Source organism: Alligator mississippiensis, chromosome 1 (assembly GCF_030867095.1).
Source record: "Alligator mississippiensis isolate rAllMis1 chromosome 1, rAllMis1, whole genome shotgun sequence".
In the NCBI taxonomy this organism is placed as follows: domain Eukaryota; kingdom Metazoa; phylum Chordata; order Crocodylia; family Alligatoridae; genus Alligator; species Alligator mississippiensis.
The window spans coordinates 85,917,402-85,939,198 of record NC_081824.1 but is presented as its reverse complement, the minus strand read 5'-3'; the positions used below and the strand labels follow the sequence as shown (position 1 = coordinate 85,939,198).

The window sequence follows — 21,797 nt, the reverse complement described above, 5'->3', positions numbered from 1 at the left end:
TGCCCGGATTAGGACTCGCCCAGTCTGCTACCTCTTCAACTGACTATTCAGGCTGAGCAAAGCTGGCCAGATCCTCCATCCAGGTCTAGCCATCTGCCCACTCCATGCCATTGGAGTGGCTGACCAGGGTCAGTTGACCTTCACTCCCTCCCAAAAAACCCCTGTCCTGGAAAATGTAATTTCTGGGCAATAGGGCTCAACCACTAGCCAGACTGTCTTGCTGTTCCTGGTGACTTTTGCCTCTGCCTGTCCTCTCCTGGACCTCCCAGCTTCTTGACTTGGCTTGTCCCCAGACTCCATGCTCCGCCTGATCCTTTGGCTTCCTGACTTAGTTTACCCCTAGACCCAAATTAACCCTTAACCTGGTGTGATGCCTGGACAACGCACAGGGCAAAGTAAATCACTTGTGTCATGTGGGTAAAGTGACAAAAAGAGAAACACCACGAGTATGATGATGCATTAAGGTGAATTTTGCAATACATCATTTTTTGGCACCAGCTGTTGGCATCGGGCTGCAGATCACAATAGACACTACAAGCCATCTATTAATCACATCCAGTCAACATTTTTTGCTCAATGCTCTCAAAATAGCATGACACTTAATCTTGTTTCATGTTAAAGTGAAATAGTCCTTTTTTCTGGAGTTAATTATATATATCTATACATAGATATAGATATAGATATAGATATTCAATAATGATATACTTTCTGATAGTATTCAGGCCTGTATGACTAAAATAGTACATATCAACAGCTCTTATATGCCTATACGAACACTTTTAGACAAATCTCAACTAATTTTTAGAAAAGATGGTTACTTATCATCCTGTACAAAAACATCAACTTGGTTATAAATATGCTACTGGATACTGAAGGACCACCCGTGGGGATGCCAATTAACTAATTAATCCAGAGGGTCATTAATCCTCTATGACCCACAGGTAGTCAGGTTCGGGGCATTAATTTAAGTTAATTTCCCTGAGCATTGATTTACTGCCTGACCCCACTCAGAGTTAGGAACAGTAGCTACACAATATAACATATGTAGGTTGAGCAATATAAGCTGTATTACACAACAAAATCCATGCAACAACTATCCGATGCAATATTTCCATAATACCTGAGCCACAACACAATAAAAGACACCCAATGGAACAATAACCCAATGCATATCCCAAACTCAGTGTCCCACACAACTAATCAACTACACATTACAATGAGCTTCGGTCACTACACAGTTGATATGTTGTGAGTTCAGCAACAATACTCTGGACACTCCTGTGTTGAACTAACAGTCATTTATTATTATAACTCTCTAGAATCATATCCAGGGTGGATCTTAACAGTTGCATCAGTAGATGTATGCTGATCTTATGCCTGCTCTGCCTCTGACTTAACCCAGTCCAGTCTTGCGGAGGGAGAGGAACAAAGATTGCCTTTGACTCTTCATGGCAGAGAACATGGAGTGCCAGTGCTTCAAAACTGCCACAAAGCAACCGAACCCTGCAGTGCCAAACATGAGGGCTTTGGTCTTAAAGGGACAGTACAAGGAAAACACAATAAGATACAACACCCCTTCCCCCTAGACAGAATAGTCGGCCAACCATTTGAGAGGACTCCACTTCCGCTGTGGTCTTCCCATAGAACCGGACTCAGGGAGGGGTTCAGCAGATGATAGCCCTGTCAGCCTATCTGGAGACTCAACAGTGATGCTTTCTTCTGGTGATGATGGCAAAGGGTTTGCACTGGTGGAAACAGGTAGGCACTTCCCCAGTGAATCCATGTCTATCAGTGGTGGATTGGTGCTTGGGAATTGCTCAGGTGAAGGGTTATCAGTAGGAGAATGCCCACGTAGATGGTCCACATGACATCTCCAAACTTATCCATCATCAGTCTGGACTATATATGATATGGGTCCTGTGGCGCTTACAATTTTAGATTGAAACCACTGTGGGCCTGTCCCATAGTTCCGAGCAAACACAGTCTCTTGTGGAATGAAAAAACGTAAGGTACCAGATGCCAATGTGGAGTCCAACTCCTTTTCTTTCTGAAACTGCATGTCTCTCACAAGGTCTGGGTTAACACGGTTAAGGCATGTCTTGAGACGATGGCCCATAAGAAGCTCTGATGGGCTGGACCCTGTTGTAGGGCAAGGAATTACATGTTGAGCAAACAAAAATCTGGCCAATCTGGTAGGCCAGTCTCCTACAATGATCCTTTTCAATGCATCTTGTGTGGTCTGCACCATTTGCTCAGCTTCCCATCAGCCTGTGGCCTGAGAGGTGCAATGGCAACAGTTTGAATGAGGTTGTGGCTGGCAAAATCTTGGAACCCTGATGAGGTGAATGCACTGCCATTATCAGAAATGATAGTGTCAGACACCCCATGGGTTGCAAACAGCTGACAGAGAGCTGTTATAGTGGCAGTTGATGTAAGAGTTGAGACAGTAATAACTTCAAGCCATTTTGAGTACTAGTCAACAACAATTAAAAAGTTCTTACCTTGAAAAGGGCCAGAAAAATCAATGTGGATGCATGACCAGTGTTCCTTTGTCAATTCCCAAGGGAATACTGGTGCCTTCGGTGGATTATGATGGGTTGCTTGACAAGTGCTGCACTCCCTCACAACCCGTTCTATGTCATTGTCCATACCTGGCCACCATTCATAACTTCTAGCCACTGCTTTCATCCTCACAATGCCTGGGTGTGCTGCATGCAATGTTGTCAGTATGATTTGGTGTCCTGCTTCTGCAATTACGACATGATTTTCCCACAAGAGGCAACCCTTGTGGGCAGACAGCTCATGCTGATGTTATGAAAATGGCCTGAATTCCTCAGTCAATTTGTCTGCAGGCCAGCCCCTCCACATCCAGTTGAGAACAAAGGCAAGGATAGGGTCTTTTGCAGTCATCCTTGCTATCTGAGCAACCTGATGAGGGGCTTCTGGCATGGATTCCAGCATGAGGACTTCCGTTGGTGGAGGAGTAGTACAATCAGGTATTTGTAGTGGTAGGTGGCTCAATGCATCAGCATTTGCAATCGTTTTCCCAGATTTGTACATGAGTGTATAGCCATATGCATTTAGCATGGTGCTCCAGCATTGTATGCAGGCAGACAAAATAGGAGAAGTTGGTTTGTCCATAGTAAAAATTCCAAGAAGGGGTTTGTGGTCTGTTCGGATTTCAAATTTGAGGCCATAAATGTAAATGTGAAATTTTTAACTCCTTCAATGATTGCCAATGCTTCTTTATCAATCTGTGCATAGTTCCTCTTGGTTGAAGTCACTGTTCTAGAGTAAAAAGAAACAGGTGTGTCTGTGCCATCAAGCAATGTGTGACTGAGGACAGCGCCAAAACCAAACAGCAAGGCATCACAAGTAATGGACAGTGGCTTCTGCTCATCCTAGTGAACAAGGACAGAGTCTGATATCAGTAATTTCTTGATGTGCTAGAAGGCTTCATTGTGCTGGCAAGTTCTCTTCCACTGAGCTCCTTTATCCCATAAGCGATGAAGATGCTCTGCTATGGTGGGATTGTCTCTTAAGAAGATGTGATAAAAATTGAGAAGTCCTAAGAATGCTTGAAGATCCTGTCTGCATTTTGGTGTCAGGTAGGGGCATCATGTATTGCTTTTACCTTGCCTTCAACTGGGTGAATGCCAGAAGCATCCATTTGATATCCCGGAAAGTTGATATTGGAAAGTCCAAGTTGACATCTCTCTTTTTACTCTGATACCTGCTTTATCGAATCTCTGTAAAACTCCTCTGAGTCTCTTAGTGAGTTTCTCTCTAGACAGCCCCATGATTAACGCATCATCAAAGTGTGGAACAACCCTGGGAATTCCTGCTAGCATTTTTTCCATAAATCGCTGGAAAATACCTGGTGCCACAGAAGTTGCAAATTGGAGGCGCTTGACACGGAACGCTCCCCAGCGTGTAATTATTGTTTGGGCCTTAGCATCCTTGTCATCCACTATCAATTGCTGATAGGCTTGAGCAAGGTCAAGTTTGGCAAAAACTTTCCCTCCTGCAAGAACAGACAGTAACTGGTTAATGGCAGGCACTGGGTGCAGATCCTGCTTAAGTGCTTTATTAACAGTGCGCTTGTAATCCCCACAGATGTAAACACTGATGTTAGGCTTTAAAACAGGAACAATTGGTGTGGCCTTGCACGATAGGCCAATCTAATTCTGCATCAATTTTCAGCTGCAGTGCGAAAGGTACATTCCAAGCTTTCATTAAGATCAGGGCTATCACAAGATCCATTTGGAACATCACAGGTGGACCAGAGTAAATTCCTAATTCCTCAGACAATACGTGGGGAAACTCCCTTGCAAGCCTTTCCAGACTTTCTGTGCAGAGACTGTGTACGCTTTGAACACTGATTCCCAATGGTGAGAACCAATTTCTCCCCAGAAGACTTTTGCGGGAATCCTTAGTGACAATGAAGGGTAGATGCTGTCTAACAGATCCATACTGGACATCTACACTGCAGCTACCCAAAGTTTCCACACTGTCCATTGTAGTCACACAGGCGACACTCAGGTTTCAATAACTTGGGGACAGGGTGCCGAAACAACTGGAAGAATGTGTTTTAATGTATGAGAGATACTCCTGAACCCAAGTCCACTTCCATTTTGCACTTCTCTCTATTTATTACTACAGTTGCAATGATCTCAGAACCTTGAGTTTCAACAACACCAACATTTTAAATCAAATATAGTTTTTGTACCTCACATCTGGGGAGGGAGAGGAACCAAGAATGCCTCTGGCTCCACATGGCAAAGAACGTGGAGTCCCAGTGCTGCAAAACTGCCACAAAGCAACTGAACCCTGCAGTCCAAACATGAGGGCTTTGTCCTTAAAAGGACAGTACAAGGAAAACACGGTAAGATAAAACAATAGTTAACTGCTGTGCAACTTCACAGACACCCCAGAAACCACAGATGGCAGCAAGAACACCCTAGGCCTTCTCAGCAGGAGAAACCCTCTGACAGTCCCTGAGGATTTCTAGCTTTTCCCTGCTTAGGTACTCGGCACCTCCAATACGGAAAGGGTGATACTTTACCCAATTCCAGCTTCCTCAGCCGAAGCCCAAAGGAATGAGCACGAGACAGGTAAGCCTCAGCGAGCTCAGTCCCAACCAGGTCACAGCAAGGAACCTGAACTTGACAAATTCCCACACCCCAAGAGCCTGGAGTCAGGACTGTCCAGTCAGAGTGAGAGCAAGGTGCAGCCCAAACCTGAGTGCACAGAGCACACAGAGCTCCTGCTAGCTGCTCTGGATAGGATTTATGGTCTTCTAATCACACCACCTGTCACTCACCCAATGGTCCAATCATCGCCCTTTGCACAATACCCAATCAAATTCAAACCTGGGCAATACTTAAAAGGACCAATCAATTCAAACTATTTCAAACCAATACAAGCAACATTATCATAATTAACATATCAACATTGATAAACAGTTGCATTACCATTATACACTGCGCATGCCCAGACCTTAAAAGTAGGTCATGACTTCATCAAGGTTGAGAGTTCAAACCCTCTAGAAACTTCTTGCCTCTAGTCATACAGCACAAGTGTGGACTTTAACTGTTCTACAATACTTAAAATGATTTCTTATTACTGACTTTGGAGAGTTAGGGTTGCATTTTTCAATGAGTCTCTGCCTAGTGGGATACTTGAAAATCAAACTTTTTGGCCTCAATTAAGACAATAGTTTTGTAGGGGGTTCACCCCCTGCGCATGGCGGTGCACCCCCTACAAAAAGGTGTCACCAACACTTCCAGCAGCAGCTGTGGGTGGTCATCAACTCTTGGTCAGTGCTCACCACCCCCACCCCACCACTGACAGGACTGGCAGTGGGAGCTCCCCTGCTTACCACCACTGTGCTCCCACTGCTCTTGCTGCCACCACTGCACTCCTGCCACCGCTGTGCCCCCCCAGCCACTGGGGGACACAAGTCATTCATGCTGGAGGACTTCATTCTAGCATCAGGCCAGACATCAAACATGCTCTGTCTCCAACACAGAGCAGTGTTACCCTTTCTGTAGATAGTTTCATTGTGCCTGCAGAGCAGGGGCCAGGACCAAGGATCTTTTTCCCTCCCTGAGAATTGTCCAAGCTAACAGATTTCCTCTTGCTTACTGTACCGTTTGTACATTTTATATTGGACAGTGATTGGTTAAAAAAATGTAACTAAGCCTGGCAGCTTGAATGGGGGACTCCTTTCCAAGGGCCTACCCTAATAAGCTGGCTTGTTTTCCTCATTCTAGAACCATACCTCTTACATTTTGGCTCCCCACTGGCTCAGCTTCAACTTGAACAGTAGTGTGTGCCCTTGGTTAACTCATTCTGGTAGATCTTGCATTTGAACTATCAGGCTACATAAGGATGAATCGCCTACCTCCAGAAACTTACCCAGAAGTGCAAAAAGTGGATTGATGCATTGTGAATTGCAAGTAAATGGAAATGCAGATAGCAAGAGTCAGGTATATAAGCTCCTGAGAGGGTGGGAATTCAGACATACTCCTGTACATTAGCAGTCCTAGCTAGCTATTTCTACATTCTTCCAAGCTTCTGAATTGCACTTTAGAGGTACTTTACACTACCCATTCTCTGTATGTAACATGGAGGCACTTATACCCCAGTGTCTTATAAGCTATAAACAGGCATTGCCAAATGAAGTGGATCAGCTGTGCTGGGATGTGTCCTGGCACAGCTGATCTGCTTCATGGGATAATGCATAAATGGCCTGCATAGCTGGGCCTCTGCCACTCACAGAGATTATTCCCTAGGCATGTGTATTGCAGACAGGTTTCCCCATATGCAGAAGTGTGCCCCAAGCTGGGATATGTCTGGGCAATACTTACACCTGAGAAATCTCCTTTTGTTGGATTTCAGAAGCACACATCTGCAAACAGAGAACCCAGACAGACACTACCCTGGCTTCCAGGGTCCAATCCTGTGTTCCCCAAGCATGGGAATATGTCTTGGGTTAGTACTATTCAATAATTTTATTAATGAAATGGGAATTCTTGGGGCATGCAGGATCAGGGCCCTGGAGCCCCACATCTGCCTGTGGTGGTTTGAAAGTGGGAGTAGCTCAGCACTTCCACTCTTCTGCCATAAAGCAGACAGACATCTGCCACAATAAAACAGAACAAATGTATGCTACCTTTTGTTGCAGCCACAATTTTGGGCATCTGTGATGTGACAAAAGGCATAGATATCTGTTTGCTAGGCATTTGTGCTGCTGTAAAAATTTGCACAAAGGCACAAAGGCAGCATCTGTCTCCATCCATGCATGTCTCCAAAGTCTCTCCATTGACTACCTGGGTATCCCAGGTGCCTCTCTAGGCCATTTTGAATCACTGCCCTAGGGCAGGTGATCAAAAGTTAAGTGAATCCATGCTGAAGTCAAGGCTCTACTTACACAGTATGAATCTGTATTTATTTTTCAAAATAATATGATCCAACTCTTATGGGTCCATTAATGAAAATACACAATCAGTTAGAAGATTACATTCAGAAGATTCAGATTATTATTAAAAATAATGTATGCCAAGATAATGTGCTTGACTAATCATATTCAAATTTTAAGATTCAATGAATAATTTATTTTCTGTTGCTGTTGCAGACTTAAAGACCCAAAGTCTCTGAAGAACGAATGAAATTCAGGCTGCCTGTTGGAATAGTACACCTGACTTGTTTAACAAATCTTGGAGTGGAGGTCATTACTATCAGGTGATCAGTGCAGCAGAAACAATTATCCTTCCTTCTCTAATTGGGATTATCTGTTCTACTGGTTTCATTGGAAATATCCTCATTGTGATCACTATAATAAGGTATGGAATATAGCATACGTTATGCAACAGTGGTTAACTATTGCAAAAATATATGAATAATTTAAGGCAGGGGTCAGGAACATACACTTAGTGGGCTAGATCTGGATCCACTGAGAGCCACTGGATCTGGCTCTAAGAGCTGCAGGCCTTTGCCTGTATTCATGCCCACACTGGGGCTGAGCAGCAAGAAGCTGTGCTAGGATCAAGGAGCTAGAAGTTGTGCCCATACCACTGCCACTTTTCCCTGTCCTCCTCCCCTTTCTCCCTCCCAAACTGTGCTGTGAATTCAGCTTCCAGTCAGAGAGGAGGCTCCACCCTAAAGCTCATTGATACAAAACCTGTTGAAGACCCATTCCTGAATGGATAGGGGGGCTTTATTAAAACCCAGTCCTGCTCCCACTGAAGTAAATAACAAAAATCCATTGGTTTTCATGCATTTTATATATGGCCTTACGCTTTATCTACTGCAGTGCTTCCCAAACTTTTCTGCAGCATGACCCCATTTATGCCTCCATTTCCTCAGCATGGCCCCTCACTCCCAACCCTAGCCCCTCACCCCCATGACTCCATCTGCTGATGTTGTGACCCCATTTGGGGTTGCAACCCACAGTTTGGGAACCACTGATCTACTCTTTTAGTCACTATTTCTGCCAGTTCCACACTGTTTAAAAACAATGCAATTTGGATCAGCAACCAGTCTCCTTACCCAGCAGAAAATCTGGGCAAGAGCTCACTACTTGGTGGATGTGTCTACACAAGACACTTTACTCAAGATTAAAGCAAACTACTGCACAGTAAGCATCACCATCTACACATTCAGATGCTTACTACACAGTAATTGCCTCTAATCACAAGTAACTTTGCTACCTGGAAATACAAGTAGCAAATTTACTACTGATTACTTACTGCACAATAGATCACGTGTAGATGGCAGACTGGGAACAAATGTGCTCCCGGTCAGCCAGGCAGCAGGGGACAGGAGATTGCTCCCTGCCCCTAGAAGCTGTATGATGCCAGGGTGGGCTCCGCCATCAGGGCCTGGGTAGGGAGCTGCCAGTCCCTGCTTCACAATCGTGATCACAATTATGTAGAGAGGGCTGGGAGCTCCCTGCTGCTGGGGCAGTGTCCCAGCCTGTGCCAGGAGACAGCTGTCTCTGGTCCCAGGGATGGGAGCAGACTGCTGCCATGAGCAGCAAATCTGCTCCCATTTTCCCACAGATGTAGATGCCTGCCTGGGGTGGGTTTATGCTAGAGTAAATTTACTCTAGCGTAAACCCACCCTGGAGCATTTGCATGTATAGATGTACCCTGTAATGTTTAGTGAAAAGCATAACTGCAAATTTCATTTGCATGTGGAACGTGTTTTCTTGAACAGAAATAGACTCAAGGAACCAAAAACCTTATTTTGAGATTTGTTTTAATGAAATAATATTTTTAAGTATTTAAAAAAATCAGTTGAAACATTATGCTTTTGTCTCTTGAACATTGTCCATTGGTCTAAGATTATGGTTTATATCATGCCAATATCTAGACAATGTTGGTTTACAAAGGTCTTCTAGAATTCCCGTTCTTTCTTCAGTATGACCCTTATGTGGAGACAAGAGCGTAGGCATTACTTGGGGATGCTCACAGGCCAGTAGAGGCTAGCTAAGCAGCCTAGACCAGGGGTTTTAAACCCACCCCACCTCACAAAGTTGGATCTGGACCATCAGGCTCTTCATAGATTGGATCTAGATGCTGCGACTGCAGCAGGATGAGCAGTAGCAGCCATGGTGTGCTGAGCAGTAGTAACAGCTGCTGCTTGCTCTTTACCATTGTGTCCACCCTGCTTGCCCTATCCTTAAATTCATAACCCCTCTACAAGCCCAAGACCAGACAGCACAGCTCCTTTGGCTATAAGTTTGACACCCCTGACCGAGACAGCTGCCAGTTTAGGACAACTTTTCTGTGTTCTAGCTACTAACATTGCATAGCTGCCTTACTGAACCACAGAATTGACTTCTGTGCATCAAAAAACATTTTCTAGTTTTCTGACTTTTATCAGCAGGTTTTTTTTGTTGGAGGTCTTAAACTATCTGGTTCTACCACAAGCTCTTGGGTTAATAGACATATTCCCTAGAAGCTGATTTTTAACTGTGCAATGGTAGTGTGAATTGATCATAAATGTTATGGCTTATGGCTAATACACTTCACCATCATCAAGATTTAATAAATAGGTTCAATGGATGGGTAGATTCTCAAAGGCACAATGGGGATTAGGCACCTAACTGATCTTTGTGCCTTTGAAAAAAAATCTCTTAATTGCTTAAAATCCAATGAATATTGCACAAAAGCTGACACCAAAAGCAGCTTACAGCTCTACTAAGAAGAATAATTATGGAAATAGCATTTGTCTAGTGTGAATATGAAGTGAATAAGACATTTTAAATGAATGAATGGACATACAGGGCGATACATTTCTTTGAGCAGCTAAAATTAGTTATGCAATCTTAGGGAAAGAAATGAAAAGGTACAAAATTATCTCCCTCCCATGAACAGCTTTTGTCATGCCTTTGGCATGAAGTAAAAAATCATAAAGACAGATGGGAATAAGGAAAGATTAGTTTTAAGAAAAAAAACCCCAAGGTTCACACTAAAATTTAAGTATTGCAATTCATGACAATGAATGTTTACATGCAGGGTTTGAAAACAGTGCATTTGAAAATTTAATGTGGTAATTTTTGTCATTGGCTGAGATCAGCAAAAATTATGTGCCCGGGGTCATATTTGCTTTCTTTATTAAATACAGTTTTACTTTTTTTTTTTGTTAACATGAAAGTCTATTCTTCAAAGAGAGAGCAAGCTGAATTCTGTCCCTGCTTAGGTACTATTTGAAGGCTTGTTCACATGGAGATGTGTGACCCAGAAAGAACCCTGGATTTCATACTGCAGATTAATATTACAGAACCTGTAAGGGTAGTTGATTGAGCTGGACTTCCCTTAGAGACAGTAGCTGTGATTCTACATTGAAAGCATCCAGAAATGCACTGGGTAACTTTCATCCCAAAATAATGGAGAGTAGAGATTTACTGTACCACAGTTAAAAAGAAAAAGAAAAAGAGATAAAGAACTTTCTGAGCACAGGTGGGAAGTTCAAAGAGCTCAACAGGGCAACTGGCCAATCTCTGTCCTAGGATTCTGAAAGAATTGGCACATAAAATCACAGGTATGAAAACAAAAGGTTTTTAATAAATCTATTGAGGGGGCTCTGCTACAGTGTGAATGGAAAGTAACAAAGGTAATAGCTATCTTTAAAAAAGGGATAACAGAAATCTGGCCTATTAGCCTCACTTCAAAGGTATTCAAAGCTTTGCAATAAATTCTGAGGGACGGGATAGAGGAAAGGAGGTAAATAGGGTAAAAAAAAATATGTATAAACTAAATGTTTCTTTAGGGTGGAAATAAAAAGAACCATCTGAACAATGAAGGGGTGATGGCAAAAAAGTGACAGCAATGGTGAGATGCTGATGGAGCTTGACCAATCTATAAAAACTATTGCATGAAGTGGAGGCCTGCAATAGCAAGGTCTGGAGTTGATGTTCCAAGCATCCCTTACAGTCCTATGTTTTTATGATGAAGAAAAAGGGTAGAATTATATCATTGGCATGTAGGCTGTCTGTACTGGATTGCTGGCTCTTTGTTTTTCAGTGAGATGGAAGAGATGGGCAATTCCTCTGTACCAAGAGAGAGCTAGTATGGGATGTCTGTTTCTCTTGCTTTAATTTATGATTATTTTCAAATATAGAAACAACGATAATGTTATAATCACAATATTTTTCATGCATTGCATCAATATATTACCCAATGGACATGGGTAAAGGTTTTCTAATTGGTCTATGAGATAAAGTCACTCCTGGTAGTGAGCTGTCTGAACAAGAACATTTTGGACAAAGTTATCCAGCTATCAATGAACAGACATACCAACAAGTTAGATAGTTTAAATATTTCAGAGCAAGGGGACAAAGACAGACATTCAGGCCCATGCTCTAACATATGGTGCTTTACATAAAGTGCCATGAGTTAGAGTTCTGCCCCCATCCCTCTCCCCACTCCACCCCCTGGACCAAACAGATGTTTGCCAGTTGGTTTGGGTGGGATTGAGCCTGCCTGCACTGGCCCTCCTGGCCAGCAGGCTTCCAAGAAGACTAATGCACTGCCACTCTCCCCAGCCCCACTTCCACCCACCAGATCTGAGACTGTCAGCAGGGAAGGAGAGGGGAGAACAAAGTGAGCAGCAGCAAGCTGCTGGCTGGGATTCCCCAAGCCTGAGATGGAGGGGGCATGGATTGGGGACAGCCAGGGGACCAGGGGGACCACGAGGTGGGAGGCCTCCGACTCAACCCCTCCCCTTCAGCTGAGGCTGGGCAAAGCCCAGCTGGCAGCTGAGTTCTATTAGCTTCCTCCTTCCCCCTCCCTCCCTGCTGACAGTCCTGGGGGCATGGCGGGCTGCATCAGCCCAGCCCCCAGTGCATGAAAAATTAATCTTAGGGAACACAAGTTCCCTAAGGTGCTCTAAAGCAGGGCACCTTCATCTAATACTTCATTTGAGGAGGGTTCATTTTTCACATTATTGGCCACTTTAAAAGTGCTCTGCAGCCATGCACGTATGTCACAACATGACTATAGAGTGCTTTCAAGGCCTAATTGCGTAAAAAATATAAGTTCTTTAAGTGCCCAGGGTGTCAAATTTACAGCCCATGGGCTGGATCTGGCTTGTACAGGCATGTCATCTGGCCTCCGGGCTTCTAGAGGGGCCAGGAATTTGGGGGCAGGGAGAGAGGGGGCCTGCTGGGAATGTGTGGTGGTGCTGCAGGATGAGCACCCACAGCATTAACCCCTGAGCCACCATGGCTTGTCCTGCCTCTGATGCCATACCCAGATCTAGCCCCTGAGTATCCCTACGGTCTGGAAGAAGGTTGAGTTTGACACTCTTGCTTTAAAGCATTATGACTCATAACAATTTGATGAAAGAACAAATTAAGGCATGGATACAAAGTAGGGGAGGCCTGTTACTCATTTCTGCAGAACTTATATAGGTTATGAGACCTAGTTAGTTATTAAGAAGGATGAAGGACACCCAAGCATCTTTAAAAAATTAAGTACCAAGTGTGGTTTAGGAGAATAAAGTGTAGACAAGTGTAAAGAGGATTATTGCAAGAGAACCCAAGTGTAGTAAATGTAAAATTCCAAGGACTTTACTAGACCACATGTATAGTAAGGATCCTGGAAGACAGGCCAACTAATCATCTCTTGGAAGGCCATTTCTACTGTGTTGATGTTTGTTGAAGGACAACATTGAGAAAGACCTAAGATAACACAGTGGGTATTACCAGGAATGGCCAGAAGCTGGGCGTCTATAAAGCCATCAAATTGTATCCTGAAAAACTATTATTGTCTATTATGCACAGGTGTGTGATGGTACAAAATACATGATCTTTGACCTAAATATCCTCTTCCTACATTGATTATGAAGGATTTTTTTGATATTCAGAACATTTGCTGTGCTCTCAAAATCCCAGTTAATGTAGGGTCTGAATGACCGAGTACCCTCCAAAACCTGCCCATTTATGCATTGCATCACCCTATGGAGGAGGCATGATGATTTGTAACAGCACATAAATGAACTTGTCATGCTCTTCAAAGTTGTTATTAGAATCTAGGCAGTGTCTGAATGATCACAATCAGCTCTGTTTAGCACATTATTGTTAACAAATTGGGATAAGTCTTTCCAATTCCTTCCTAGTCAGTTTGACATGTAGGAAGAGAACTGGTTAGTGTGTGGGACCAGCCACAGAAATTAGACATTTAACGTTTAGGACTGAAGTAGTGATTATTTTCATATTCTTTGAAACAGTTGTATGGAATAGCAACTTTACATAAATATTCTAATGCTTTGAATATAACCTATTCCTCTCCCCCTTTCACCCCACGCCCACCTGCCAAATATGGACGACCAAGGTGATATCTTAGCAACTGGTGAAAAATTATTAATTTAACAGAAGAAATAAACTAGAAGAATGTATAAGCGTTTGCAATTAAGGCTGCAAGTTGTTGCTTTCCTGGTAGAGTTAAGAAATAATGGAGGTTGGCAGGTTATAGACAACACAGTATTAATACAAATATTGGTAAACTGTAAATAAATAAATTGGTGTTACAATGATGTAAAGCAATACAGTATATGAAATAAGTAATTTCAAATATTGCGATGTAACTGTAATGTAACAAAACTGAAGAGTTATAAAACAGCTACAATGTTCTCAATTGGTAGCTTTTAGGATGTTGTTGCATTAGTGCAAATAATATGAACTATGAGATGCTGTCTGAGTGGAACTGATTATTTGTGAAATGTCAGTGGCAAAAGCAATTTGCTGAATTGTGCCACTATGTGAGTTAATTGGAATTTTCCTGACTGTAGATCTGCTCTGTTACCTTTTGTATATTGGAGCAACATTTACAAACAAGCTTATTCCAACTGCTGGAAAATAAATTTAAAAGGAATATTATAGGCATACACGCACCTACTGCTTTCAGAAACCCTTTAGAGCATGTATATAATTGCACTCTTTGCTAGGGCATGAAATACATATTGAAGTATGGACCAGATTCTATAAAGCATTTCAGCACATGCTTACTTTTAAGCAGATGAGTAACTCAATGTGATGACTTGTGTTCACTGTAGTCAAGGGTCTGTGCACATGCTTTAAGTTGAGCATACTTTAATAAATTGCAAGTTAACAGGTGATGAGCTAATGCAATGTAATAAAATCCCAAGGAGGTTTTTGAAATTAACATATATCTCATAAATGTATTCCTTTTCATCATATTTCTGACTCTGTGCTTTGTTACTCATGTTTTTATGCACCAATATGTCCAGAAATACTGCCAGTGACACAAGCCCCACTGAAATACAGCTCATCTGCACATATTCCTCCCAGCTCAAACTGAAGGCTTTACTGACAATTTTTTTAAAGCACCGAATCCACATCTGGTGGAGATCAGATGGCTCCACTGAAGACTTTCCCACTAGTCTTTACTGTTTATAGATATATTATAAATAAAAGCTATTATAAAAGAGTTAGTTAAGGTTGTTCAGGTTGCCCAATATCCAGATTTGGCCCAATATAAAGCTGTGTCTATGGCTGAATCGCTAATTCTCTGAATCAGCATCGAATCTTCACATTCAGATTTCGCTGAATCAAACCCAGACAGTGATCCAAATCAGTAAACCGAATCACTGTCCCCCAAATCAGGCCAAATCTGAATCCAAATCGAATATTGCCTGCTTCACATGCTGCTAGTTGTAAGTTAAGGTTGTAACATCAAGCCATCAAAAGTAAGGAAACAGCAGAATTAAGGTTCCCTATACAGTCTTAATGCACTACATGTGTGTATACATTGTATAATTTTTAAGTATTGATCACCTAGAGGACCCGTGTCTCATTCACTGGGACTCATTTAACCTTAGGCACTTTTGAAAATCCCACCGGTCCACTATCTGCATCTTTAATGACCGAGTACCCTCCAAAACCTGCCCATTTATGCATTGCATCACCCTATCCCTTGGTCACATTCTCTCCTCTAACACCAGATTCCCACTCCTCTCGCTTGAATTGATTTTACACCCAAGAATTTCCATTGCTTACCATGCAGGTATTGTGAATAAAAATAGGCCCAAAAGCTCTTTAAATTATGTAGTTTGCAAATGGAAATGGAAGGTCACTGACTTGGACATGAGTAACTTAATAGTATTAGTAGAGATGTTTGGAAATTCTCCAGCAAAAGAAAGTTTGGTTAAAAGTTCAATTTGTTGAGTCCAAAATGTTTTGTTGTGAACATTTGAATGGAAATGTACCTGGATTCCATTCCTAGGGGGTCTGCCCCACATCTGGGAAGGCTGCAAGCTGTGTGTTTGATAGGCGTATCCTGGGAACCCCGTGAATTTCAAGTTTCTGATTCAGACTGAAACCAAATTTCAGATGCACTAAATGTTTCTGTGATGAAGAAATCCTGATTTTCAGCCAGCACTACTTTTTGTATAAATAGTATTCATAGAACAATAATTCTCAACCAGGGTTCTAGGGTCATGAGGTACCTTTGAAGGGTGTCATATGGTACAAGATAAGCTCAGGCTCATCCTTGCCTGGTCATTTTATCCACCCCCCCCCCCCCCACTGCCTGGGCCCTCTGTAAGGAGGTAAACACTATAATAAATTCATTTTTGAAACACAGTATTGCTCAATTCACAAAAGTTAGAGATGTTCCTTGAATCTAAAAAGTTTAAGAGCCACTGTCGTAGAATCATAAAAAAGTAGGGCTGGAAGAGACTGCAGGATGTCATCTAATTCAACACTGCTCAAAGCTGGATATGTCAGGAATCACTTATACTATCAGCATCTGATGAAGCGAGCTTGGACTCACAAAAGCTTTTGTATCTTTGAATTAGTTACTCTATAAAGTGCTGCTCTACCCTGCCTTCTGCCTGGCTTCAGATGAACACATCTAACTACCTTTCTGATACTATGTCATTTATTTCAGAACTAAAAAGAAATCGATTCCAGATATCTATATCTGCAATCTGGCTATAGCAGATTTGGTTCATATCATTGGTATGCCCTTTCTTATTCATCAATGGGCTCGAGGAGGAGAGTGGGTGTTTGGTAGCCCTCTGTGTAACATCATTACATCATTGGATACATGCAACCAATTTGCATGCAGCGCTATTATGACGGTAATGAGTTTGGACAGGTAGGTAGTTTACTATGAATACCTTTAAATGCAGCACAGCAAATATAGTACTGTTGGAATTTCACATTTACAAAGAGTGTCCCAATATCAAAACTTTAATAGTTCAAGAATAAGAGACTGTCATTTGCTCCAGGTGTTGCTTTGCAAATGATATCATGTCCTTACATTGCTATTTGGAGCCTCAAATTAACATGATACTTAAATAGATGGTTAATTTTGAGAAATAATGCAACCAACTTCATGCCTACATTCCTTGCTGACTTAAGGTGCACTTGTAATAATATTCATAATAATACTCATTTTCACTGAAACTCAATATATTTACACTAACCTTATTTTATAACAAAGCATAGATAGAGAGTCTAATATCTGTTTATGTTATTTCTAATATCTGTTTTCTGTGTTGGAAGTCAGTAATAGTTTTGACAGCATAATAAGGGTCTTAATTTCTACCATATCAATGACTTCCAAAAGCAGTTTGTCTGTGTTCACTATGTTAAGGAGAATTCTGAACAGTTCCCAGGAGACTTTACCAAGTGCAGGGGAAAGTGTGAACAAAACAGAACTTCATGGATACATTCACAGGAGGAAGGCATTAGGAATGTATTCAGACAGGGATGTTGATGATATGGTCCGCAATCTGGATCCAAACCATGGTGCTGTTTCATATGGCCCATGGAGCTCCTGGAGAAGACAGGAATTTGGGGCAGCTGGGCAAATGACGGCTGTATTAACTGCTGCACCACAACTGTTGTTCATCCCACTGGTGAATGTGGGTCCAGATGTGGGCCATAATATGCCCACATGGTCTGGATCTGGCCTGGGAAGCTGGGTGAGTTTTATATCCCTGTATTTATAGAATCTTAAAGCGACAGGCTAGGAGATACGTATTAGAAGTAAAAAACAAAATGTGATGGGTAGAAGAGTGGATTTATGAGCTGTCAGCATAAAAAGTAGCATCTCAACCCTTGTGAGTTGACTGGAATCGCCACAGGATGAGGAGGAGAACAGGACTAAGGTGAGAACCTTGACACTTCTCAATAGAGAATACAAATAGAAAAATAAAGTCCAAACATAGATTAAAAAATCAATATTTTTAGTAAAAAGTGTAGAATGATATCAGAAGAAATGATTAAATGGCAAGGAACTGGATAAACAATGTGTAGGAAAATGGCAACTGTCATGGAAGTCCCATTTTAAAGACTCTGTTCATAAATCAGCATGTTATTCATGTGAGGAAAAATGCAATGGGTAGAAAAATATTTCCCTTTGTGCATCCAAATATCAGCTCTCTAACCAAAAAAGTGAAGGGAACAGGGTTGGCACTTATATACAGGCTGCAGTCCAGTTATCCCCATACTGTGGATGCATATTCATGCACATATAGACTGAGTGTGTGTTGTGGGCTATACAGTGGCTGGGTAGGTATGCAGTTAGTGCCAAATCCATGCAGCCCTGTCATGTACCCCTAGTAGCTGAGTAGACCCAGCACTAAAGTTATTGCTGGGTCATGTCTACGCATGCATTAATGTGCTTTAATTAATTGTGCTTAAATTTGATACCTGTATTTGAAGGTACAAATTTAGGCACGCTTTGCCTTATTTCACCATTTTAAAACAGACGTGAAGTTTGTGAGGGGACCAGGACCAAGAGTGCAAGAGATGAATCCTGAGGGGCTGTATAGAGTAGGCAACCTGGGTGGTCCTGACAAGCTATACAAAGTAGGGTAGTGTGACTGAGGCCCAAGAAAGGGGCAGAGTGAGTGTGGCCCTGCTAGGGGTAGTATGAGAGAGGCTTAGCATGGGACTGAGTTCAGCCCGGTAAGGGGCTGAAAGAATTGTCACTGCTATGTGATGCCATCTGCAAGGCATGGGACATGGTAAAGGGAAGGTCAGAGCTGTGTATTATGCCCTCGGCATCAAGCAATAAATGGGCAGCCTCCCGCCTGTGAACAACTATTCAGTTCCAACAAAGGTATAGCACATGAGTCAGGTGGGCAGACTGCCCTAGACAGGTGAAAGGGCCAACAATTAGACTGGCCCTGGGAATGCTCCCCCACCACAACCACATGCAGTGCACACACTATACCAACCCCACATCTACAGCGAGCCCTAGGTCAGGCATGTACTGAACGTGGTGCAAGTGGTTGGACTGGCTGCATGTACAGCACATGACACAGGAAGCTGGCACAGGGTACCCCATCAGACTGGCTCTACCCGCTGGCTCCAGCATGGCCTGATCTGGACCAGCCATGGAGCCAGCACATGCAATGCATGGAGTTGGCCAAGACCCACAGGCTGGATGGTATGGCTCATAGGCCAGAACTAGCTCATGGGCCTTAGGTCTTACACCCCTGCATTAATGGATTTTCAGGGACTTGAGTAGGGTGGAATAGACTCACTCTTAGGTGCCTAAATGTACTTTCACTTAATAGTTACAATTGAATCTAAGATTGTATGTCCTTGATAGATTTTGAGTTCTTCCTTCCTGTAAATACTGTATTTGCTCAAATACAAGATGAGGTTTTTTCCTCCAATCAGCAGAGGGGGGAAAGTCCCTCATCTTAGATTCGCATACAAGGAAACCACATTAAATGCATTGTCTGTCTTTGAACTGCTCCTTAAAGCAGCATGTGATCAATAATGGAAACCAACTCTGATCTTAATTAAATGTAGCCAACACTGAGCATGACCCATATAGGGGAAACATGTTCATATGATTAGTATGGCCCCACCCCCTATAAGGTGAAGCCAAACCAAGTTGCTCTGCACCTCATTTGCATATCAATTTTTAGAAGATCCCAGGGTCCATGACAAGAACACCCAGTTCCAGGCATGAGTGGGGGGGGGGGCTAATTAGCACTCCCTTTATGAGAGTTATCTGGAGTACGCACACATACTGAACAATGCTGAGCTGTGAGGTCACCATGGCTTGAAATGCTGTTGACTCCGCTGGGGCCCAGCCCAATGAACTACATAGTAAATCATAAGCCTTTTGGCTTTGAATTACTATCATGCATAGTTAGTACTATAGTAGGTGCAAAAAAGCTACTCAAAAGTGTGTTTATTGATCACCAATGCTAAAATTTGCAGCAGTTTCAAAAAAGTTAAATGCATCAATTCTGGATGAACTAAATTAATAGTTACTATATGCAAATCACTACAGTTATGTTTATTTCAAGGACAGTGTTTTCAGATTTGCACCTCATTTCCATGTGCTCCCAGAGAGCAGGTTCTGGATGTAAAAAGAGGGGAGGGGGCTGCAGGGGGAAGAAGTTGTGGGGGCAGAGGGCAAAGGTACTACCTGACCCCCAATATTGTTTTTTTTTCTGTAGCAGTGGGAAGGGGGAAAATTCAAGATAAATGTCAAATAATTAAATTATATATCTGGAAAATTATAACAAATTATATGCATTTTCCATATAGAGAATATAATTATTGGGGGGTCATCTTATAATCAGGGTCATCTTATAGTTGAGTAAATACAGTAATCAAGCTCATGAGAAAGCAACACAGTGGGTGCATCTACACATACAATTAATACATCTGAATATACTCCAGGTCGATTTAAACTGGAATAAACTAATCCCAATGTCACTGTCCATGCATATGTTTAAACTCAGTAATTTACTGCAGTGTAGGATAGCACCTGTGTCTGACAAGACCATCTGAAGCCAGAGTAAATTATTCTACTGCAGTGTGTGTGTAGAAGGTGATGCTTTACTGCACATTCATTTAATGCACAGTAAAGTGCACGTGTAGACACACCCAATATTTGGTGACAATTGTGCATGGGGATGCTAAAGCTGTTTATTGGCATTTTTCCCCTGCAGACCAAGGGTCTTAACACATCTTTACATGTGCTCCAGGGGTGGGGTGGGGTGGGGAGGGGGGCGGTGATTTAATTAGAGTGACTCTTGGGTCCAATCCTCTGCCTGAAGCAGGATCATTCCTATCTAACTAGTCCTATACAAATTCTTGTCTAACCTATTACTAAAACTGCACAAGTAACCCTGTCACACAACCATAAAGTATAGCACTTAAGCCTGCCAGAGCTAAAGCAGCAGGACAATGGTGATCAGTATCCTGTTGCTACAGTTGTTAAAATATTCTCAAGAGATCCAAGGAAGAGGGTCGTGCTCGCACTATAGAAGAAGGCAAAGGCCACCCCAGTCTGTACATATCTGACCATAGGGTAAAATTTCTTCCTGATTCCAAATATGGTAAACAATCTGACCCTGAGTGGAAGAGCAGGGCCCTCTAGCCAGCAAGGCACTCTAGCCAGGAAAGCTGGCACACTCCAGTCAAAATCCCAAACATTTTCTGCAGCTGACATCCAATGCTTCTGAGGAAGGTGAAAAAGAATCTATAGCAAGAGGAGGGGGAAAAATTCCTTCCTGACCCTATGTGGCAGCCAACAATGCTCAGAAGTATGGAAAATACCAAAATACTCTCCATTCTACTCTGCAACTTAGGGACACCAAGCATAAGTCCACAATGACCAGGATGGAGGAAAAGTAGGAAGTTTGAATGAAGGGAAGTCCCACACATGTACTGGAGCTGCTATGTAAGGTAACCTAAGTAAACTAAATACTTAGGGTAAACCCAATAGACTATTTTGATTATTTCATCAGTAAGTATGACACATGCCTTGGATCTTCAGAAAAGCTGATTTTTTCCCCAAGCAATTTGCTAATGATATTTTTGAAAGCAGCAAATGTAATTCCTGCTCCTATTGGTTTCTCCTATTTTTGCTTGACCAATAATCTCATAGTTCTACCCAAAAGGCAAAGTAGCTTATATACTTCACAATAAGTACTGCTATATGGATCTGCAAGCAAGGGGTGATATAGCAACAGGATTAGGTCAGACAGTTTCCTTTCTACAATTATTTATTCCAGGATTGACATGTCCTGAGAAAAATTCTGGGTTGGGACACTAGCTAAGAGATTACCAGCACCCTGACACAAGCAAACCAGAACTTCAGGATCAGCTGTTTGGCACCCACCATACTTCAGCAATCAAGGGGGAACTTCGTAGTTTTCTGTCCTTCAGGATACCAGACAGCCATCCAGTCTGACATGACATTTTAGAATGGTGTCCAGCTTGTTGTAAATTGTGCTGGCTACTGGGGCTTACTGGAGATGGACGGCATTCCAGCCATGCT

At 42.4% G+C, this 21,797-nt stretch overlaps 1 protein-coding gene and 1 pseudogene across 1 annotated transcript in view; one reads left to right on the top strand and one right to left on the bottom strand.

The window, feature by feature from the left end:
- Positions 1–1,582: 1,582 nt before the first annotated feature.
- Positions 1,583–4,518, bottom strand: LOC132249312 (uncharacterized protein K02A2.6-like; annotated as a pseudogene).
- Positions 4,519–4,843: 325 nt separating this feature from the next.
- Positions 4,844–21,797, top strand: part of MCHR2 (melanin concentrating hormone receptor 2) — a 43,065-nt gene continuing 26,111 nt past the window's right edge. The window contains exons 1-5 of the mRNA XM_019486374.2: positions 4,844–4,885; positions 5,027–5,114; positions 6,276–6,327; positions 7,665–7,847; positions 16,422–16,631. Of these exons, the coding sequence (XP_019341919.1) occupies positions 4,844–4,885; positions 5,027–5,114; positions 6,276–6,327; positions 7,665–7,847; positions 16,422–16,631 (575 nt within the window). The remainder of the gene's footprint in view (positions 4,886–5,026; positions 5,115–6,275; positions 6,328–7,664; positions 7,848–16,421; positions 16,632–21,797) is intronic.